This window comes from Scyliorhinus canicula, chromosome 20 (assembly GCF_902713615.1).
Source record: "Scyliorhinus canicula chromosome 20, sScyCan1.1, whole genome shotgun sequence".
NCBI lineage: Eukaryota > Metazoa > Chordata > Chondrichthyes > Carcharhiniformes > Scyliorhinidae > Scyliorhinus > Scyliorhinus canicula.
In genome coordinates this window covers 33,381,169-33,405,308 of record NC_052165.1, presented here as the reverse complement: position 1 = coordinate 33,405,308, position 24,140 = coordinate 33,381,169, and the positions used below count along the sequence as shown (strand labels likewise).

The 24,140-nt window shown below is 47.7% G+C and overlaps 1 protein-coding gene across 1 annotated transcript; it reads left to right on the top strand.

Annotated features, from left to right (window-relative positions):
- Window positions 1-2,542: 2,542 nt before the first annotated feature.
- Window positions 2,543-23,682, top strand: avpr1aa (arginine vasopressin receptor 1Aa). Its single transcript, XM_038781124.1, has 2 exons — window positions 2,543-3,485; window positions 19,858-23,682. Exons 1-2 carry the CDS (start codon window positions 2,549-2,551, stop codon window positions 20,136-20,138), a joined length of 1,218 nt encoding a protein of 405 aa, XP_038637052.1. The 5' UTR covers window positions 2,543-2,548; the 3' UTR covers window positions 20,139-23,682.
- The last annotated feature ends 458 nt before the right edge of the window (window positions 23,683-24,140 follow it).

Here is a 24,140-nt window from a genome sequence, read left to right as displayed (position 1 = left end):
TGGGTTGCGGGCGGGTGTCGGGAGGGTCGCGGAGACGTCCGCCGCGGCGTTCCCGATTGCGCAAATTCGCACACAACAGCCGCAGCAGCCGGCTTTTAACAATGCCGGCTGCTGCGGCCTTCAAAACGGCTGCGAGCATAGAAAAAAATGCGGCCACATCCACAGCGTGCCCACTCGTCCGTGCACATGTGCAGAGTATTGCGCATGCGCACCGATGAGCAGGCAGGCATGTGCAGTGTGGCCGCATTTTTTTTATGAGCTCGCAGCCTTTTTGAAGGCCAAAGAAGTGGCATTGTTAAAAGCCAGTTGAAAAAAGTTTGGGGAGAATGATGTGATTGGTTACTTTCTGAACTTTGATGCTGATGAAGTGGAAGTCTCTTACTCCAAGAATGGTCAGGATCTGGGTGTCGCATTTAAGATTGGGAAAGACAGTCTCGCTAACAGAGCCTTATTTCCGCATCTGTGCTACAATTGTACTGTGCAGCTTAACTTTGGACAGATGGAGAGTCCATACTTTCCGACACAGGAAGGCTTCACCTTCATCCAACAGGTTCCATTGGGACCCAAAGCCATTCCCTCCATTTTGTCAGTAGCAAACAAGGTAAGAGGAAATGGTGGGTCGTGAAGATCAGCCATCGTGGGTCACGAAGGTCGCTTCGGTGTGGGTCGCGAAGGCCGGCGAAAGTCAGCCGGGTTGGTTCCCAAAGGTTGGCCGGTTGGAAAAATGGGTCCCCGGGAAAATAGTTTGAAAAAGACCGCCTTATGGGGTTCACATCACTGGAAAGAGAAATCGAGGGAGAGATTGATGGATGGTTTCCCCTCAAAACCCATACCAGCATCTCAAACAGGCTCAGAAAAGAACCTTTTTATAGCCTCCTCACCAAAAAAAAATACTTAATTCATAATCGTATACCAAATTCATTTGGTTTCAATGGAAGGGGGTGGGGTATCATCTCTAATTGATTCTGTGGAGGAGTCAGTTTGTTTTTACAGGGTTGAAATCCAGCAGTATGTTGTTGGACAATGTGGGGGTAATGCCGGGTTATAGCTCACGGGAAACTGGCGCCATTCCAACATCTGGATAGTTGGTGTGAGCTGTGAGCTGATTTGCTAGTGCACTGTCCTCTAGACCAGACGGCTATGGGTTCAAATCCCACTCTAGCATTGGGAATAAAAACTCCACAGTACTGAGGGAATGCTGCACTGCCAGTGGGGCTGTATTTGGACTGAGATATTAAACTGAAGCTCTGTCTTCCCTCTGTACTCAAAAGATGCCATTTGTTTTAGAAGTCTCAGAATCGTTCTCCCGGGTGTCCAGGCCAACATTTATCCCCAAGTTAACAACACGCCCACAGAAACAGATTCTCTGCTCACTATTGCTGTTCCTGGGAGCTTCCTGTGCACTTCATTGATTGATGTGTTTCCAGCATCACAACAGTGATCACACTTCAAAAGTTAGTCCGTGGCTGTAAAGCACCTTGGGCTGTCCGGTGGTTGTGAAAGGTGCTATACAAATGCAATTCTTGCTTTGCAGGTTTTGGTTTTCCACCAAAGTCCCTGTCCAGGTTTATCCTGACATTTATAAAAGGCAGTTTGGGTACTGCTAAAACTCATCGTTTCTTTCACAGGAAATATCGTTGCAACCACCCCCCACACACACACACACATCCCCCCCCCCCCCCCCCCACACACACACACACATACACACACATCCCCCCGCACAGACATCTCCCTTTCCCACATCCCCCCCCCCCCCACACACACACACACACACGCATTCCCCTTCACCCTCTCCACACTCCCCCCCCCCCCCCCCCACACGCTCACAGCCCCCAAACACACACACACCCCTCACACACATGTACACCACCCCACCGCACCGACACACACACACACAGATAGTGTGGTTGCAGATTAATTCTGTCTTTATGGAATCAAAGAATCACACCGGACTGTAGCCCAGGGGCTATACTGGGCGCAAAACAAACTCCAGCCAAATACTTGGAACATTTCCTGTCTGGAAAATTAACGATAAACATTACAGGGTCATTCCGCGGTGGAAATTATTCACCCAGTGGTATTTTCGTCCCAACATCAGCAGTTCATGGTGGAATCGTTCAGAATATTTCAGGATTTGAATAAAAGACTAAACTTTCCGCACTCTGCTGAACAATTTTCTTGTTCAGAAATCGAGTTTGCTTCATGAGAAACATCCAAGACATTATTTCAAGCTTTCCCCACTTCTGCGAAGTTGTTCTCCTCAGGACCACCCCCCCCCCCCCCCCGTGTGGGTGGTGAAGTGGGAGTTGCTGATGTTGTCCGATTGATCGCTTCACGCGTCCCCACAAGTTGAGTTCTGTCAGGAGATGTGCAGAGCAGACTCCCTGCTCCCGCCATCCAGTAGATTGTGCCTGTGAGACCCTCCTCCCTCGTCCAACCATTGGTCCCACCCCTTCCCTCTCCCCCCGCCCCCCTCCCCATCACCAAAAAGGATTGAGTGTCACCCCTGCCACACTCTCCTCCCCTCACACACCCCTCCCGCTCCACCATGCAGCACACGGGAGGCTCTGGACGGGACCTCGGCGTCTTCAACTTCACTCAATCCCACCTTCCTCCGGCAGCCTCCACCCCGGGCGACAATCTGACCTCTGCCAACCGCAGCGACCCGTTCGCCAGGGACGAGCGCTTGGCCAAGAGCGAGATCTCGGTGCTGGCCATTATCTTCCTGCTGGCCATCATTAGCAACCTCGCCGTGCTCCTGGCTTTGTACAAGACCAAGAAGAAGATGTCGAGGATGCACCTCTTCATCAAGCATCTGAGCCTGGCCGACCTGGCGGTGGCTGTGTTCCAGGTCCTGCCCCAGTTCTTCTGGAAGATCACCTACCGGTTCCAAGGTCCCGATGCCCTCTGCCGCATCGTCAAACACCTCCAAATCTTCGGCATGTTCGCCTCCACCTACATGATGGTGATGATGTCGGCGGACCGCTACATCGCCATCTGCCACCCCCTGAAGACCCTGCAGCAGCCCACCCAGAGGTCCTACGCCATGATCATCAGTACCTGGGTGGGCAGCCTGCTCCTCAGCAGCCCCCAGTACTTCATCTTCGCCCTCCGGGAGATCAAGGAGGGCTCCGGGGTCTACGACTGCTGGGCAGAGTTCATCTACCCCTGGAGCATCAAGGTGTACATCACCTGGACTGCCATCGCGGTCTTTGTCATCCCCGTGCTCATCATGGTGGCTTGCTACACTTGTATCTGCTACAACATCTTCCAGAACATCAAGTACAAGACCAAAGCTGCGTCTGAAACTTCCTTCAAGAACGGCCTCATCACGTCTGGTGTCAATAACGTGAAAACCATCTCCAAAGCCAAGATCCGAACTGTGAAGATGACTCTGGTGATTGTCTTGGCTTATATTGTGTGCTGGGCTCCCTTCTTCATTGTCCAGCTGTGGTCTGTCTGGGACAAGGGGGCTCCGCAAGAAGGTATGTGCACGCTCGATATTTAAACAGGCAATTCCCATTCTCAGTTGAGGACTCAACCCCCTTAAAGGGACAGGCTACCCGCATCCTCCTTTATACAGCAGCCGAGCTGGCGATTAAATAGCTAATCATTAGCTGGGAACACAGCAAAATTCAGGTCTACCTCTCATTATTGTAAAGTGCAACTTTAGATTCCTTTTGTTTTCCAGAAGTTCCCCCCCCCCCCCCCCCCCCCCCCCACACTTTTTTTTTAAGTCTCGAGACACCATGGGACTGGAATTAGATTTAGAGTCTGATACTGAAGTTTTAGAATGACATTAACTAACGTGAGTAATGGTCTCTTAAACTGAACTGAGCAACCTCACAATAGTATCGGTAATTCTAATGATATTTAATCATGAACTGAGCAGTACTGAAAAAGGGACATCTTGTCAAAGCTTTTTGTCTTGCACTCATCAGGTCGGATTCGTAAATCCCAATGTGTGCAAGAGGAAAAGCTTCAACAATGTGTCTCTTATTTTCAACAATACTTAACCTCTGCACTACCAGGTAACTAATAAACTATCGTATTAAAATGTGAATAATAATATTAAAAGGCGGAACCCGCACCTATGCCTGTAAACTCACACTCCTATCTGGTCTCCCAGATACTGCCATCCAAAAAATTGAGGTCTTTCAATGATCTGTCCCGTTCACCTATTGCCTCACTGCTTACTGATCCACATTGGCTCCCTGTCAAGCAACATCTTGATTTTAAAATTCTCTTCCTTGTTTTTAATGGCTGTCAGCTTCCCTATCAATATGACTGCTGAGATATCTGGGCTCATACTGTTCTGGCTTCTGGAGCACTATTGGTGGCTGCACCTTCAGCTACCTCGACCTGAAGCTCTGGTATAGTCTCTGTACAATTCCCTATCTCTCTATCTCACTTTTCTCCCTGAAGACACTCTTTAAAACCTACCTTCTTTGATCAATCTTTTTGATTATCTGACCCAATATCTCTTCAAGTGGATCCCTGTCATATTTTGTTTTAGAATACTCCTGCGAAGTACGTCGGGATATTTTAATTACTTCCATCGTGCTCTATACGTTGTTCTTGATAACTCAGGTTACTAATAATTACATTTATTTGATCCCTGGGGATAGAACATAGAACAGTACAGCACAGAACAGCCCCTTCGGCCCTCGATGTTGTGCCGAGCAATAATCACCCTACTCAAACCCACGTATCCACCCTATACCCGTAACCCAACAACCCCCCTTTTAACCATACTTTTTAGGACACTACGGGCAATTTAGCATGGCCAATCCATCTAACCCGCACATCTTTGGACTGTGGGAGGAAACCGGAGCACCCGGAGGAAACCCACGCACACATGGGGAGGACGTGCAGACTCCGCACAGACAGTGACCCAGCCGGGAATCGAACCGGGGACCCTGGAGCTGTGAAGCATTTATGCTAACCACCATGCTACCGTGCTGCCCCATGAATACCTCTTGCCTATTAATTTACTTAATAGCTAGATTTTTGCCAGTGAGGATAAAGAATTTCAATTACAGTAAGAAAAAAGTTAATGCTCTGAAGAAGAATCATATGGACTCAATGTTAATTGTGCTTCTCTCTCCACAGATGCTGTCAGACCTGTTGAGGTTTTCCAGCATTTTCTCTTTGATTTTAGATTTCCAGCATCCATAGTAATTTGCTTTCATTTAGGTTAATGCTCATATTGCATCCTTTACACTGCAGATACTGGTCCCTGCTTTGAAGCAGTGAAATCTGCTCACATGGGAGTTATACTGTTGGCCCCTCAACAGGATTGTATTTAACCTTCAAAAAGCAGAACTCCATGCGCAGTGTGCTGGTGAATATTAGTGAAGGCGAGTCTGTCCTGTTGGTTCTCTATTAACAGTAAGAGTTTTTAAAATTAATTTACAGGATGGGAAATGTCACTAACAAGACCACCATTTACATCCATTTTTCATCTCGCATCCCAGTGGTGCACTAAGGCAGACTTTCATCTGTTTCCATAGTTGGTTAATGCCGGGACAGTTCGCTAGTCCGTCGCCAGAGACTTATAGCTTGTGGGGCACTACACCATATCATGCACAGCTGACCAGGAGTATCTCCCACTCTTATTGGTAGCACAGTGGTTAGCACTGTTGCTTCACAGCACCAGGATCCCAGGTTCGATTCCCGGCTAGGGTGACTGCCTGTGCGGAGCCTACGCATTCTCCCCGCGTCTGTGTGGGTTTCCTCCGGGTGCTCCAGTTTCCTGCCACAAGTCCCGAAAGATGTGCTGTTCGGTGAATTGGACATTCTCAATTCTCCCTCAGTGTACCCGAACAGGCACCGGAGTGTGGCGATTGAGGGTTTTCACAGTAACTTCATTGCAGTGTTAATTTAAGCATACTTGTGACATTCATAAAGATTATTATTGCCATTGACATGTTTGAAGATTTTGCAGGTTGACACTCAAGCTGTTTGACTGTGTTATGAACACCCTGGGGTGGGACCTGAGCCCAAAGCTTCTCGCTCAGTGGCAGGGACTCTAACCGCCGCACCACAAGACCTCTTCAATATTTATTGCACTTCTCTAATTACCCTTGAGAAGGTGGCAGTGAATCTTGAAGAAAACTGACAAGCTTACTGGGGCAGCTAAAGTCACCCATATTGCTGGAGGTCTGTAGTTGCATAAACAGTGGACCAAGTAAGGATGACAGATTTCCTTCCCTATAAGACATTCGTGAACCAGATTGGCTTTCAAAAAAATCTGCAACTTTCATAATTCCCATTACTGATGCTCCATAATAATTCAATTAAGTGAATTTAATATTCCAGATCATTGTTTTAGATCTCTGGATTACTTATCCAGTACTATAGTTACAATGCTACCATACCCCACAAAAGGATGGCTGGGAACTTTGTGTGACTTATTTTTTAAGGTTCATAATGATGGTTCTACAGCAGTTGCAGTCCATAAGACTCCCTCTTCTATGAAGTCTGACACCCTGTTGCTCATTGTGTTCTCTCTTTAATTGGCTCTGTTTATGGTCGCCTTCCTTAGTTCTAATTACGTTTGCTCAAGAGTCGCCAGGTATCTTTCAATACTGCCACAAGGTTCAAAACCCAATACTGATCAAAGATTCGATACACCAGTTAGTAAGTTCGAAATCAATGCTCATTTATTTACACACACAGTCAAATATACTCATGCACAAAACTCTACCAACTAAACTATCACTACTACTAAAGCCTATAATTAGCTTCGGGCAAAGGAACAATGGCCGTTGTCCGGTTCTGAGGCTGCTGGGGTTAAGCTGGTACGGAATAGTAGATAAGAGTGTCTATCCCGTAGCGTGCGTTGACTTTGGACTTACTTGTTCTGGTGCAGCTGCTAGGCAGGTCTCTCCTCGCTGAGAGCCAAGGCCAAGAGAGCGATTCTCTCTTGGGGGCTTCTTCTTATACCCAAAAGGGGGCTTTGCGTGCTTTTGGGCGGGCCTTGAACTTGGTCTCAATTAATTGGACCGTATCTTGATCATCGGTATCGATTTCCTCCAATAAAGGGGTGGGTGCCCTGATTGCTGGGCGGGTCCTAGGTGGCCGTTGGCCTGCTTTGTTCTAGTCTCCTCTGGCGAAGGGGTGTCTGCTTTAGTATCGTTTACCTAAATGTTACTCTTTTGTCCCCAGAGATGGTTCATTAGTATGGTAATGGCTTTGCAGTATCGGTCTTGTCTGGGAGCTACAGCTCCAATCAACAGACAAACCTTGCACCTGCTGGCTTTCTCAGCATTGTCCATTTTCCCTGCAATCTTTGCAAAGTGTCCATTTTGTAATCGGGACGTGGCCACCCCAGCTACAACCCTCTACCAAAATTTGAAGAACACGTCCCTCAAATAATGACCTGAACCACCCCTGGGCTGTACTGGGCACAGTTTTGATCACCTTACTTAAGGAGGGGCATACTTGCATTGGAAGAAATTCAGTGAAAGTTCACTAAGCTGATATACTGGGATGAGGGCTTTGTCTTATGAGTGGGTTGCATCTATACTCATTGGAGCTCAAAAGAATGAGGGGTGATCTTATTGAAACATACTAAAATCCTGAGGAGGCTTAACCATGAAGATGCTGAGAGGGTGTTTCCCCTCACGGGGAATCTGGAATGATGGAGTACAGTTTCAAAGTAAGGAGTCTCAGACGGTCCTTTGTGTTTTGGATGCTCTTTCCCAGCAAGCAGACAAAGCTGGGTTTTTGAATATATTCAAGGTTGAGTTAGACAGACTTTTGATTGACAAGGGAGTCAAAGTCCATTGTGGGGGGGGGGGGGGGGGGGGGGGGGAGGGGGGGAGCTGTCGGCAGGAAAAGTGGAGTTAAAGCCACAGTCAGATCAGCCAGGATCTTATTGAATGGAGCAGCAGGCTTGAGGAGCTGGATGGTCTATTCCTGCTCCCATACCTTAAGTCCCAATGTTCTTATCATCAAGGCAGAACGAGCCTATGTAATCTATTAATGACTATTTGAAGGATCATTTCATATGTACAAATAGTCTGACGATTAATATGCAATTTTTTTTGTGGTTGATCACAAATCACTAATGAAACCATGAACACCAGAACAGGAGTAGCCATTCAGCCGTTCAAGCTGTTCTGTTAGATCACAGCTGAACTTCAATCCATCTCCATTTGCCTGCCTTATCTCCATATCTCTCAATACCTTTACCCATTACCAATCTATCCATCTCATTTTGCGAGCTCCGATTCCAAAAGCTTTTGGACAGAGCATTCAAGATTTCCATCATTTGTTTTGCAAATGAAATCAGTCACATCCCAATAAATCGCTGAACACATGACTTGAAGCAAGAGACAGGACAGCAACAACTATGATACCGATTTACAAATACAAGGGGCTGATCGAAAACTTAAGCAATGCTAAACCTATGAACTTATGCCAGTTGTGAATTAGATAACAGAGAGCATTCTGAAAAAATGGGTGCGATTTTAAGACACACCTTCTGTGACAAATTGCTGGTTAAATAGTAACCTTTGAGGCTAATATTTTAGTTTTAGAACAATTTACTGCTTCAATTAATTCATGAATGTAGCTGGCAGCAATTAGCGTTAAGATACTTATCACTTGTAAATTTGGATGGAAGAAGATTAATTTTCAGAGATCAACCTGTACAGATTGTGTTGCATTTAAAGCAGGAAATTAAAGAAAATTCAATGAAAATTGATTACTTAAAATAATCAGAATATTTAATAAAAAGAGAAACAACCTGTATCTGAGAAAACTGTAAGTTTATAATTTAGACACCTTGATCTATAATCTAGATTCTCCATCCCAGCAGCCCAGTTTTCCGGCACACCCTCGCCAGCAGTGGGATCCTCCATTCCAGCAGCTGGCAAATGGGGTTTCCCATTGTGGCCATTCCACACTATCGGGAAATCCACGGGCATGGGTGCAATGCTAGTGAAGCGGAGGATCTCACCGACAGAGAATCCTGAAGAATATTCTTAAAGAAGAAATCGAAGAATTACCCTTGGGTACCACCCTCATCTCTGAGTCAGAGAGTGTTCAATTCCTACTCTAGAGGCTTGAACACAGAATATACACTGACGTTCTTGGTACAAAACTGCGGAGCATTGCAGGCACAGAGGTTCCATCTTTCAAATGCAACGTTAAACTGAGGTTCTGTCTTCCCTATAGGGTGTATGTTAATAATCCCATGGCACCATTGCAAAGAAGGGCAGAGAAGTTCTCCGTCATTCTGGCTAATATTAACTCTTCAGATTTTCTGGTCATTATCTGGTTGCTGTTTGTGGAATCTTGCTATGTGAAAATTATCTCTCATTACATTACAACAGTGAGCACACTTGAAAAGTAATTTATTTTCTATAAAACACCTTGGGAAACCTTGAGGTCATTACAGTTGCAAAAATAAAAGCAATCCTTTATTTTCTTCTGCATAGAAATCCATAATATTTTGAGCCTTAACTTCTTCAGAGTGGCAATCAGTGATGGATTGCCAGTCCGCACCCGCTTACCTGTGCCGAATTTTATCAGTGGCTGTCTTGCCTGACCTTCCTGACTCAGGCCGGACGAGGTCCATGCAGCGTAGTGGGTCGCCGGGTCCAGCATCAGAGTCTAAAAGCATTGTAGCAAAGGAAGACAGGCTCCTTTTTTACAGCACTAGCTGCCATAATGCAGATGAGTTTATTAATAATAATAAAGAATAATCTTTATTGTCACAAGTAGGCATACATTAACAGTGCAATGAAGTTACTGTGAAAAGACCCATTCCGGCACCTGTTCGGGTACACTGAGGGAGAATTCAGAACTCTCAGTTGGTACGGGAATTGAACCCGCGCCTGCTGGTCTTGTTCTGCATCACAAACCAGCTGTCTAGCACACTGAGCTAAACCAGAGTTTAAAGGTCCCACTGAAAATAACTGGCCAGGGAGAGGGGAAATGTCTAAGTTAAACAGATGGGATTTGGGGGGATCGGACATTGGGGCAGATCGGATATCAGAGTGGGTGGGGGTGCTGGACATCGAGAGGACTGGGTCAGACATTGGGGGGGGAGGGGGTCAGATATTGGGGCTGGGGGGATCAGATATCAGGGGTTGAGTTGGGTTGAGTGGCGGAGAGTTTGGGTCAGGAAGGGTCAGTTCGGGGAGAAAGGAATAAAAGGATATCTGATAGGCTGAGATGAAGTAGAGCCTCATGCAAGACATGAACATATAAATTGCCTCAATGCCAACTCTTCACTTGCACCAGGACTATTCATACCATCCCTTGTCCTCACTGACTCCTGGTCAAGCAACATCTCCTTATTCACACTGTCAAAACCGGTCATGATTTTGAACACCTCTCTCAAATCTCCTCTAAGCCTTCAATGCTTTAAGGAGAGCAGCCCTAGCTTCTCCAGTCTCTCCGTATAATAGAAGTCCTGCAACTCTGGTACGATTCTAGTAAAACTCTTCTGCACCCCTCCAAACCTTGATATTAGTAATAAGTTAAATGACCTTTTCTTGCATCCTAGTATCAGCAGGCAGGTCTGAGTTGCCTACTTTAATGCTGCAAGCTCTTAGGTTCTCGCTCACTGATTCAAGGTAATCTAAACAGAACATTGACTGTTTGGTTCATTTAATCTTTGAGTCTTTTCACTGGTTATTGTTTTACATTTTTGGGACATGATTTTCCTCTTGGCCTCTTTCTGTCCTTATTAACGTCTTCTCAAAGTTTCTGTTAATAAATTCCTTCCGGTCACTATTGATAGGACTGGAATCTTTTGCCTGAGGGTCTCATCGTTTCTGATACTATCATGCTTGCTTTCACTACCTGTCTTTGTAAAGTCACCAGATGACCATAGGCTGCTTTCCCCAGTGAACCCTGCACTGTTGGCCTTCCTCTGCATCACAAACTAGCTATCCAACCAACTGAGCTAAACTGGCTCCCAATTATCTTTGCAACAAGGTACAAAGTCTCTTCTTCCTTCTTCGGCAGTCCTTCAGGATTGAGGATGATTTGTTTCCATTGTGGTTCAATAGGTTCTGAGATTGATAAATAGAAGATACCTGTGCGTGATATTTTTTAAATACGTGGAGTAATGTTAATTGCAGAGACTTTTACATTGAATTTCCCTTAACTTCCTGGCTCTGCAGTGTCAGATACGGGGGATACACCAATGATGTGCTGAAGAATTTCTCTTGGAGGTTCCCAGGTCAGGGTTTATGCAGTAATTGTCCAGAAGCATTAAATTCCCCTGGACAATTGTGCTATGCTGGGAATCATTCGATAAAACTATTTCAATTGCTAACTTTGGATGGTTCAGCTACTAGTCAATCTGAGAAAATTAGAAGAAATAAAGTCACTCCAAACTTCAATGTAATTGTCTGAAATACCTAGACTGAACCCTGTATGTGCCTCGCCCAACACACACAATCGTCCCCGCAGGGGATTCACTACTGCCCCACTCAGCACCCCTCCATGGTATTCTCCAACCTTGACTCCCCCCACCACCTCCATGAGATTCCCCACTCCACCCTCACCCCCTCGACCTGACTCCTCCCCAATCCAACCCAGTTAGATACCCCCCACGTGACCCAACTTAACCCAACCCATCTACCCCCCCACCCATCCAACCTGACATTCCCAACCAGACGCAGCTAAATAACCAAACCCCCGGACCCAAGCTGGCTGGGCTTTTGTATAGTGCTGTTTACATCCACTGGGTTTATAAGCACTTTACAGTCAATGAAGTACTTTTGAGGTGTATAGGAATATTGGAAATTAAGTAACCAATTTACACTTAGTGAAGTCCTTCAAATAATGATCATGGACAAATAATCTGTCTTTGTGATGTAAATGGAGGACAACTCCTCAGCACTTCTTCAAAATAGTGCAACATGGGATCCTGTCCTTATCTACCTGAGCAGGTAAGTTATGCCTCGATTTTACATCTTATCAGAAGGAAAGCACCTCCTAAAGTGTTGCTCTCCCTCGGGACTGCACTGGAACATCAGCCTTGATTTTTGTGCCCCAACCCTGAAGTGGGGCTTGCACCCAATGACTCAGAAACAAGAGAGTGCTATCAACCGAGCCTGGGCCGACACTTAACATCACAGTCAGATTTATTTAGGCAAGCTATACTTTTAGAATTGCCACAAGCTGTGGCCATTACAGGACACTTTACTGTTAAAGACAACAACCATATCCCACATTAATCATGGGGTAAGCAGCAGCTTTAGCACACAACAGATTCAATTCCAACCTTAGTTGTGACTGTCTGTGTGGGGTTTGCACGTTCTCTCCAGGTCTGCATAGGTTTCCTCCCACAATCCAAAGATGTACAGGTTAGGTGGATTGATTACAATAAATTAATGTTGAAAACATTAGGTTGGGTTACGAATGTAGGATGCTCTTTCAGAGGATCAGTGCAGACTCGATGGGCCGAATAGCCTACTTCTGCACTGTAATGATTCTATATCTCCGGGGGCATTTGATCTACTCTGTCTAAAAATCTGACTCAGATAAATTCCACCTGTTAATCTTAATCAAATCCAAGCGTTAATTCCATTCGCAGCATTTCAGACCCATATCACAAACAATTGCAATTTGAAATATTAGGTGCATCAGTTCTTGCATGTAATGTAAGCCTTTTGGTCTTCCCTTTCACAGGCTCCCCATTTGAAATGAAAACTTTTGTACTTTTTCCAAACACAGCTGAAGTCCTGTCAAATTATGCCTAGATATATTTATTGGGTAATATTAAAAACATATTGCCTGTTCAGAATTCATACCTCAGTGCAAGTAGGAAAGAAGTTTGTGTCCTGTCAACTTCATAAGCATGATTGATGGCATTGACAGTACTTTCTTGTAAAGTTTCCATTATTCTATTCCCAATAAATATTTTTATCCACTCTTAAAAGGTTGAAATTACATCATGCCAATCTTCAGTCATGTAGGAATTTGGAGCTAATTTTCAGTCAAACCAGGGCCAGTTATTTTGAAGGTTCTGTTTGTGAGGTGGAAAAAAATAGAGGTTGAGACCAGCACTTAAGTGCATGTTTTTTTAAACATGGAACGAGGTACACACAAGTAAACGTTGGAGAGGGGGAATAGGGACGGTTCACAAGTTGAGAATAAATGTTTACAACTTTGTTACTTTGGCCCTTCCCGCCAGTGAGACGTTCCAGTCCCACTGAAGACAACCGCGCCCACCCCGAACGATATGGCCATTGATTTTGCCGGGACCAGAAAATTCCACCAGTGGCCAAAGGCGAGCCTCTCCCGCCGTCAGAGACCCACCGCTGGGCGGGGAGGAGGACCGGAAAATCCCGGCCTTTGTTGTGGTTTTGGTTAATGTTGTAATGCCATGTGGTGCGCACACATAGAACATAGAACATACTTGCAAATGTAATCCCTCCCTCGGAGGAACAAACCTTGTCATTAAGCAACGCATATATGATTGGCTCAAAATCGTCGCACTCTCATGTCCTAGCCAGAAAACTGTGGACTCAAATTTCCACTTGAGGAGTGCTCCATTGTCAAAGATGATGGGCAAAAATTCTCCATTTGGGATATCTCCCGCGAGAGGAGAATTCCAACCCACAGCCGGCCAAGCCCCTTGCCCCGCAAAGCAGTCCCCTTCTCCCCCCACTGCAGAGCAGCCCCGCCCCTCCCCCCCACTGCAAAACAGACACCCACCCTCAGATTTCCTGCCCCCCCCTTCCCCCAGGTATGGAGGTGACCCGACCTGCCCCTCCACAGGGACTCCCTCACTAAGAAGATTCCCCCCCCCCCCAGGGAATCCATGAATAGGGAGACGCCCCCCCCCCCCGAGGGACCCCTTTCATAGGAGACTCCCCCAGGGACCCCTAATAGGGAGATCCCCTCAGGGACTCCATGAATAGGGAGAACCACTCCAAGGACCTCCTGAATAGGGAGACTCCCCCTCCCTAACAACACCGGATTAGCTGAGCCTTTTATTGTTCCTGGGGTCTTGCTGTGTGCAAAGTGACTGCTGCAATTGTCTATATAATAACTGCAAATGCATTTTAAGCTATGAAGCATGTTGAGATGTTTTGAGAATTTTGGGAATGTTTCTGCCACCCCAGTCTTTAATTGCCTCGGTCTTACCGTCTATGTCAATTACAGAAAGAAGAGCATTTTCATCAGATTGTACACATTGTTTGGTGCTTCTACTGAGCACAGGCACTCTCTTTAAGTTGTTTTTCTACCCTGAAAGTATCAACTGATGACGGGAATTCTCCAATTCCAAGACAGGATTCTCAGTCCGTTCACGGCAGCTGGACTCTCCATGAATGGGAGATTTGGCTGTGTGCCAAATTCTCCGTCCTGGCTAGCAACAGTAGCGGAGCACATGGGAAACGGAGAGTCCAGGCCATTCTCCGGCTGCATTTGCCTGGCAACCAGAGTATCCCGGCCAAGGTCAATGGCTCTTTCCATTGTCGGGGTCTCGCCCGTGGATTTCTTGCAGCAGGCCGGGTGGAAGAATCCAGCCCTGTTACAGTGTTTCACTGAATTGACCATCAGTTATATGTGAACATTAAAGGTGAATATCAACCTTGGGATGCATCATCTCACCTGTCCTTATCTAAATCCACGCATTTGCATTTTCAATAGTAGTCACGGTTGAGTGAAGGTTACCATTTGAATTTTGAACCAATTTCATGTTCCTTTCCTTTCTCCCTCACGAAGATAGGAGGCGGGATTCTCCAGTCGCTGAAATCGGGGCGAAATTCTCCAACCCCACGCAGGGTCGGAGAATCGCCCGGGGACGCCAATAATCCCGCTCCCGCCATGTTCAAAATTCTCCCACCCGCCATAAAACGGCGTTCTTCAAATCCCGCCGCCTGCCTCGGAGAACGGCTGGCGCCGGAGGGATGCCATTGTTTTTTGAGGCTTAATTATTCTCCGGCCCGAATGGGCCGAAGTCACGTCGGCGAAAATCAAAGTTGGTTTATAACGGCGTCAACCATTGATGATGGTTGACGCCGTTCAGCTTGGAGGTGGGTGACAGGCCGGGGAGAAAGATAAATTACCTACCGAGTGCCGGGGGGGAGGGGAGGGTTTGTGAAGAGAGAGAGTGAAATCACTTACATCGAGTGCCGGGGGTAGGGGTGGGGGGGGGGGGGGGGGGGGGGTGGGGGGGGGCGGGGGTTTGGGTGATGGGGGTGGGGGGGTGTTGGGAAGAGAGAGAGATAAATCACTTACTTTGAGTGCCGGTGGGTTGGGGGGAGGGGTTTGTGAAGAGAGAGAGTGAAATCACTTACTTCGAGTGCCGGGGGGGTGGGTGGGGGGGGGGGGGTGGTTGGTGTCGGGGTGGGGGGGTTGTTGGGGGTGGGGGGGGTTGTTGGGGTGGGGGGGGTTGTTGGGGGTGGGGGTGGGGGGGTGTTGGGAAGAGAGAGAGTGAAATCACTTACTTCGAGTGCCGGTGGGTTGGGGGGAGGGTTTGTGAAAAGAGAGAGTGAAATCACTTACATCGAGTGCCGGGGGGTAGTTGTGGTGGGGGGGGGGGGGGGGGTTGGTTGGGGTGGGGGGATGGTGGGGGTGGTGGGGGTTGGGGGGGTGGTGGGGGGTGGTTGGGGTTGGGAGGGGTGGTGGGTGTTTGTGAAGAGAGAGAGTGAAATCAATTACTTCGAGTGCCGGGGGTGGGGGGGGGGGGGGGGGGGGGGTTGGGGGGGGGGGGGGGTTGGGGAGGGGTGGTGGGGTTGGGGGGGTGGTTGGGGTGGGGGGGTGGTTGGGGTGGGGGGGGTTGGGGTGGGGGGGTAGGGTTGGGGTGGGGGGGTTGGGGTGGGGGGGTGGGGGCGCTATTTATATCATGTTTCGCCGGGCGGCGTTGATGATGTCGCCCGACGTCAACCGACGCGCCACTTCCGCAGCGGGTGAAACTGACGCGTACAGCGTCACTCCGCTGCTGGGCATTTCGGGACGGGAGATTTCAGGCTGATAAGCGGGCCCCGACGCCTGAGTCACCAGCGCTGTTTTTGCCCGCCGGTCAAGGGCGTCACAATGGGGGATTCGGCGATCAGCCGCAAAATCCACATTTGCGCCAAAATCGGGGGACAGCGCCACTTTTGTGACGCACAAAAATGGCATACTCGAACGCCGCACGGCCTCAGGACGTCACCTGAGGCCCTCCCCCGATGCTCTGCACCCAATGGGCCGAGTTCCCGATGGCATAGAACAATTCTCCTTTTTTTCCGTGGACCCCTGTGGCGGCTACGGACTGAGACCAATGGTGCCACAGTCAGGGGGGGGGGGGGGGGGGAGAGCTTTTCCGCTGGCAGGGGGGCCTTCGTCAGGGGCTGCGAGGACTGGTGGGGGGTGGTCCGGGGGTGACGAAGCTGGTTACAGGGGGGTAGTTTTTGGCAGACCGTATCCTAACGCGGCCGGCGCCATATTGAACGGCGCGGCCACTGCAGTCCGCTGCCGTGCGCATGTGCAGCCACGGACCCGGCAATTCTCCAGCTGTATCGCAGGTAAAGCGAGGGGCTTTACGCTGCGTGGCTGTTACCCCCCCCCCCACCGGACGGAGGATCGGTGCAGCTTTTGCGCCGTTTTTTCTGGTGTAAAGCGTCACTGTTCCCACGCCAGCGTCAGCACTTAGTCTGCAAATCGGAGAATCCAGCCCAGGGTTTTGGAGCACCCCCAGAGAGAACAGACAAGTTAATATTTATGGTTTGGACCCTTCAGCTGAAGTGCTCAAACCTGAAATGTTAACTTGTGCCTTTCTCTGTACATAGACTAGTGGTGGGATTCTTCATTTGTCGACGCTGAAATCACATAACGGGATTGGGCGGAGAAAAGGTTCGATGCTAAAATCACGGTAGGCGCCGATTTAACACCAAATTGCAATTCTTCGTCACCTCGACAGCGGCACCAATGCGTACTGGAATGCACATAAAGTAAACAATGTTTCCATATCATTAGTGGGTCCGACCCGGTATTTTCCCGGGCCACCATATCCTGGGTGGCACAGTGGCACAGTGATTAGGCTCACTGCTCCAGCTTCCCAGGTTCGATTCCCCGCTGGGTCACTGTCTGTGCGGAGTCTGCAGGTTCTCCCCGTGTCTGCGAGGGTTTCCTCCGGGTGCTCCGGTTTCCTTCCACAGTCCAAAGATGTGCAGGTTAGGTGGATTGGCCATGATAAATTACCCTTAGTGTCATAAACGGTTAGGCGGGGTTACTAGGTTGTGGGGATAGGGTAGAGATGTGGGCTTAGGTGGGGTGCTCTTTCCAAGGGCTGGTGCAGACCTGATTGGTCAGATAGCCTCCTTCTGCTCTGTAAAGTCTAGATTTTATGATTCTCCTCCTCTGTTGCGAAAAGTTCCCAATGGCACAGTTCACTTGTGCTTTTAAAATAATAAAATAGACGTGATGGCTGATGAAGGTGAGAGAGAGGAGGTAGGACAAGGAGAGGAGTGACTATGGGCTGCCGAGCTGGACACTGGCCGGACTAGCTGGGGTCAGGAGGGGCACCACTAGGGCCGGGAATGGGAGGGGGTGACGGAGGCACAGGTCGATTGGCTGGGGTGACCCCCTCGGGACTGGGACGGTGACCAGGTATGGACCGCTATTACCGTGGCCATCTTCCTGCGCATCCCATTGACCACCCACCTTGGCCCCTGGATCTGCAGAGAGACTACGGCAGTCTGGGTGCCCCTACCCCCACCCCCCACACCCTGCCAAACCTCTCCCAACCCAATCCACGCACCTCTGCCATACCCCCTCCCCACCCGGCCGCCAACCGCTGGCAGCCCACCCAGGAATATACCCACATTAGCCCCTGCGGGGGCCGCGGTGCATACCCCTGGCAAGGGCAGTTCTAACCGACAGTACTCCTGGCATCAGGAATGGGCTCCAGGGCCAGATGCCGCCACGGTGCCATCCACCGATGGGGCCAGGTATGGGAATGGAGGTGGGAGGGACATGCGGGGGCAGAGCCCGCAGTGCCAACCAGGGCCACCATGTAGCCCGGTGGACCGGGTTGGACACGGGAGTACACACCATAATAACATGCCAGTCTTCCACCCCCTGCAGACAATGGATATTGGAATTCAACCAGCAATGGCAGACCTTCCTGTTAGTCACCACAGCCCTGGGGGATGCCCTGCGGACGAGCTGGTGCTGCTCGAGGGGAAGGAGGAAGCTGCAGCACCGGAGCGGGCAGCAGTGGAACGCGCCACAGAGGGACAGTGGCAGCCGCCCAGGTTGGAGAGCTAGCCATGCAACAGGCCAAGGAGGAGGAGGTGCCGAGGAGGCGCAGCATTAGGCCTCGTTTGTACCAGCATCGCCAGCCATTCGAGGACCCCACCCTGCCTATTCACCCCTGAGGAGGTCGTGCAGTTTTCCCCGGCACTGCTGGCCGGTCCGGACGGTGTTGCTGGTGGCACTAACCACCTCTGCCGCCTGTGCCCAGACATGACAAAGAGCGACAGCTGGCAGCCTCCTTCCCGGGCTGGGGTACAGGGTCACCCTCCTTTCCTCCACAGCGTCCAGCTCGGTGTTGGTGAAACTGGGTGCCACTCTCCTTGCTGCCATCTTGTTGGCCTGGTTGGTGTTTGTGGGGAGTGAAGTGTGTATATGCGGCTGCAACGTGTCAGCCTCCTGAGTGACAATCACAAATCCGGCGAATCCGGCACAGTTTCTCATTAGAATTAATTGTGTTCCACGTGCCGCCGGTGCTAGCCCCTACCGGTCCAGGTGTGGTGCCAGTTTTTCTGTCAATCTTTCTTAATTTGTAATAACTTTCTTAGTTTCTGTAATTTATTTTAATTTAATTTAATTATCTTTATTGCCACAAGTAGGCTTACATTAACACTGCAATGAAGTTATTGTGAAAAGCCCCTAGTCACCACATTCAGGTGCCTGTTCGGGTACACTGAGGGAGAATTCAGAATGTCCAAATTAGTAACAGCACGTCTGAAACCGGAGCACCTGGAGGAAACTCACGCAGACATAGGAAGAACATGCAGACTCCACATAGACAGTGACCCAAGCCGGGAATCGAACCTGGGACTCTGGCACTGTGAAGCAACAGTGCCACCCACTGTGCTACCATGCCACCCATAGTGTTCAGCAAAACAGAGTGTGCCTCCAGGAATTTGTTCACACCACCTTGTTTTGGAGTCAGACTGAGCTCTGATTCCGGATTCAGACTGTATCGAGACGGTATCTCCTGTACTGGTGCGAAATGAAACTATTTCACACAGAATCTGCAGCCATAACGTTAATGCCTTTTTACAAAAACAATTGCTGTCATTTAAAAGCATAAATGGGAACGTCAACCTTCTTTGCCTGTTATCTGATAATGCGTGGTTCAGTTTGCATCATCTTCAAGATGCACTGCAGCAACTTGGCAAGCTTCTCTCTGCAGCGCCATCCAAACCCACGACCTCTACTTCCTCGTAGAACAAGAGCAAGTTCCTCTTTAAGTCACTCACAGTTTTGACTTGGGAATATATTGCCATTCCTTCACTGTTGCTGGGTCAAAATCCTGGAACTCCCTCCCTAATGGCACTATGGGTGTGCCTACACCACATGTTCTGCAGCGGTCCATCACCACCTTCTCAAGGGCAATTAGGGATGGGGCAATAAATGCTGGCCTTGCCCATGACCCTCACACACTATGAATGAACAAAAAGTTGCATTGGATGATCTGTTTTTTGCTTCTATAATTTGTTTCTGAGTTTGATGCATGCCGTTCAATAAATGGTCCGAGCAACAGATACAATGATAAAGGGACAAATTAAATGGTGCCTATCTCTTCCAGCCTGTTAATATCCCAATTGGGTGATATCCCAAGGAAAGCTCAATAACCTTTGCCACTGTGCTTTTCTGATTCTACAGACACAGTATTCACTCTCACCATACTGCTCGCAAGTCTGAACAGTTGCTGCAACCCATGGATCTACATGTTCTTCAGTGGCCACCTCCTCAGCGACATTGTCCATTTTTTCCCCTGCTGCCACAAAATTACCCAGAAGCTGAAGAAGGAGGATTCGGAAACCAGCATCAAGAGGCACACCCTCCTGACAAAGATCAGCCACAGGAGCCCGACATTCAGCTCGCACAACTGGAAGGACAATGACACATCCCTCCACTCATTCCACCCTATGCCAGAAACCTGAGATTTGACTTGTTGATTAGTTTCCTCTTCACCCCCATTAAAATTGTATATATCATCTTTAAATGCACTGCCATTGAGATGGCGATCAATGACCAGATTATCCAAAGCTCACTCTTACATACATGGTACTTTAGTAATCCAAGCGCAGGTAATAAGTTCATGACATGGACTGAACCTCAAGCATGACAAAGTCATGCAATCGCACTCCAAGAGCATCGCATTTATTTTTGTTGACTTTTTTTTAGTAAGATAAAATGGTCAGATCGTGGTGATCAGCAAGCTTTCCATGGGCTGTGGGTATAAACTGACAAGGTCAGCATTTATTGTCCATCCCTAATTGCCCTTGACCTGAGTGGCTTGCTAGAACTCTTCAGAGGGCAATCAGGAATCAACCACGTTGCTGTGGGTCTGGAGTCACATAGAATCATAGAAAGTTTACAGCACAGAAAGAGGCCACTTGGCCCACTGCTTTTGTGCTGGCTGAAAATCGAGCCACTCAGCCTGAATCGTCTTTCCAGAATTCGGTCCACAATCCCACTTTCCAGAATTTGGTCTTTAACCCTGCAGGGTACGGCACTTGAGGTGCACACCCAGACAACCTTTTAAATGAGCTGAGGGCTTCTGTCTCTACTACCCTTTCAGGCAGTGAGTTTGAGACCCCCACAACTCTCTGGATGAAAAGGATTTTCCTCACTTGCCCCCTAATCTTTCTACCAATCATTTAAAATGCTAAATGAAATGGGCCCTTCCCATCCACTCTATTCAGGATCCCTCACTATTCTGTACCTCTCATTCAAATCTCTGCTTACCCTCCTCCCTTCCAAGGGGAACAACCCCAACCTATACGATCTCTCCTCATAGTTGTAATTGTCCATTCCTGGCAGCATCTTATTAAATCTCCTCCGTACCCTCTTGAATGTAATTACATCCTTTCTGTAATGAGGTGACCAGAACTGCACACAGTACCCAAGTTGTGACCAACTGACACTTTATACACTTCCAGCATAACCACCCTGCTCATATTCTAACTCTTGGCTGATAAATGTAAGCATTCCATTTGCATTCTAAACCACCATATTATCCTGTCCTGCTACCTTCAGGGATCTGTGGACATGTCGGATAGACCAAGCAAAGACATTAGTGAATCAAAAGGGGTTTGTAAACAACAATCAATTACAGCTTCAATTCCAGATTTATTTTATTAATTGAGTTTAAGTCCTAGCAGTTGCCTGAGGTGGGGGGGTGGAATTTGAACCCATAACACCACAGAATTAGCCTGGCCGTCCAGATTACTAGTTCAGTGACGTTACCACTTTGCCGTGGCTTGTCACATGAATAGTAGATTAATTTTATATCTGCATGTCAAACAACTAAACTTGCATAGCACAGAATTTAATTTAATCAAATACACACTGAAAGAACATTTCAAGAATTTGGAGTATAATTATTCCCAAACGTCAGCAAAATCAGCTGTCAATATAGTCCGATAGTCTATCTTTTTTAATTCTTTCATAGGATGTAGGAGTGACTGGCAAGGGCAGACTTTGCTGCCTATCCCTAAATGCCCTTGAACTGAGGGGCTAGCTCGGCTACTTTAGAGGGTAATTCAGAGTTAACCACAATGGGAGCTGGTTTAGCACAGTGGGCTAAACAGCTGGCTTGTAATGCAGTACAATGCCAGCAGAACGGGTTCAATTCCTGTACCGGCCTCCCCGAACAGACGCTGGAATGTGACGATTAGGGGCTTTTCACATTAACTTAATTGAAACCCACTTATGACAATTATTATTAGCTATTATTATTATTAATTAGTAACAAATGAAAATCTACAAAAACTCACAGATTAAAGATATTTGATTCAACCATTCAAACACCTCAATTTGTAATCATGTTGGATTATTCTGCTATGCTGTGAATAACTAAAGAAGCATGCCACGCTTTCCCTTAAAACATTTCTTCTACTTTCCTTCCTGCCCATCAACCCACCCCCAACATTCAGAATCAATGACAACCCACCAGCACCTCGCCCAGTGGCGTTCATCAAGTGTGACCCTGGATCATAATTGTTGGTCGTCTATTCCAGTATGGAGTGATTCATGGCAACTTCCAACATTCCCAAACACAGGCCTTCCATTGGTTATCATTGTATATTGCATCACTAGATACTGATTGCGAAGAAGAACTCCAGCTGATTTAAACCCTATCGCCCACTTCCCAGAGAATTGAGGTCAATTGTAGAACCATCATTCTACTCTCGCCACAACCAATTATCCCAGTACAGACCAAAATTCAAACCACCTTTTGGCTCAGTATTAAAAGGTACAATGCATTTACATATGGAGATTTTGTATACTATGGGAAGCTTTAATTTGTATAGTTTAAAGTGGTTCACCACAGCAATGATGAATGTAAACAGGTATTGCTGATAATCTCTATGGATTTCAAGGTTGTTATCAAGTTGGTCTCGCCAATTGACTACCAGTTAGTTACATTAATGAGACTGGTTTCACTCCTGAGTATAACTTGGAGTGTGTGGCTCCACAGCTAGTACAGCAGCAGTCTACACTCTCAGCTTAGACTGTATTAGCTTAGACTGCCAACCAAATCTCTACACTGTCGTTTTAACTTTGCGTGCCCTCCTGTGTACTCTGTGTCACAAGGGTGGAGGCGGATTGTAAAAGATGAAAGATGAGCTACAAAGAAGTCTAAATATAAAGTCTGAGAATGGAAAATACACACCTTCCGGAGGAGCATGATCCAATCTTTGGGAACAAACTAAAAGAAAGTCAGTAAGGTTTATATAAAGTGGAAGGCAAATGACCCTCTTCAAAAGCATTGCTGCAAAGGCAACAAATTAATTGACGAGGGAGAAACCTGAGGAATAGACTGGGAGAAGACACCTGGTAGACACAGATGACACCTGGTAGACACAGATGACAGGTTTGAAAATGACTGACTGGTAAGGGGGAGAAAACGGCAGTAAAAATATGGGGCTTGGATGTCAGTAAGGATATGATCGGATGTGACTGAAAAGTGTAAATACATAGTTATGCTGGGATGAATGGCAGATATGAAAAAATACTCCTATTTAGTAAAGAAGTAGCATTATGACCTAGTTGACCTAGACACCAAGATACGATATGATACAAAGCAGAATGCTGCTTTGCTCGAGATCTCCTTTGTCCTAATGGGGGAGATGCCAGTCAGAGACGACAGGGAAAGAGACTGTGGAAGTAGACGGAGCGGCCGGTAGCACCTCCTCTTTGATCATTTCGAGTAACGTTACAGGAGACCTGGGTATAGATTCTCTCACCTGGTCATGATAGGAACAGGAAATGTATGGCACAGAAGAAGGCCACTCAGGCCACCATGACTGCCAGAATATATGGGACAAACATTTAAGATGGAAAAGGAAGGAAATATTTTTGAAATAACTTAAGAAAATAAGAACAAAAATGTACATGTGTTTGTGTGCCTATGTTTGCATGGGTGCGTTTGTGTGGCTTTCTTTGTGTGTCTGTATGGGTGTGTCTGTGTGAATGTGTCTATGTTAGGGGCCTCACGGTAGCATGGTGGTTAGCATCAATGCTTCACAGCTCCAGGGTCCCAGGTTCGATTCCCGGCTGGGCCACTGTCTGTGTGGTGTCTGCACGTCCTCCCCGTGTGTGCGTGGGTTTCCTCCGGGTGCTCCGGTTTCCTCCCACAGTCCAAAGATGTGCGGGTTAGGTGGATTGGCCATGCTAAATTGCCCGTAGTGTAAGGTTAATGGGGGGATTGTTGGGTTACGGGTATATGGGTTACGTGGGTTTAAGTAGGGTGATCATTGCTCGGCACAACATTGAGGGCCGAAGGGCCTGTTCTGTGCTGTACTGTTCTATGTCTATGTCTATGTCTGGATCTGTTTGTGTGTGTGTCTGTATGGGTTTGTCTGTGTGTGTGAATGTGTCTATGTCTGGGTCTGTTTGTGTGTGTGTCTGTATGGGTGTGTGAGTGACTGTGTCTA

Coding starts and splice junctions, on each gene's coding strand:
- avpr1aa (XM_038781124.1), top strand. CDS start 2,549: ATGCAGCACACGGGAGGCTCTGGACGGGACCTCGGCGTCTTCAACTTC. Junction 3,486..19,857: donor CAAGGGGGCTCCGCAAGAAG/GTATGTGCACGC, acceptor CTGATTCTACAG/ACACAGTATTCACTCTCACC.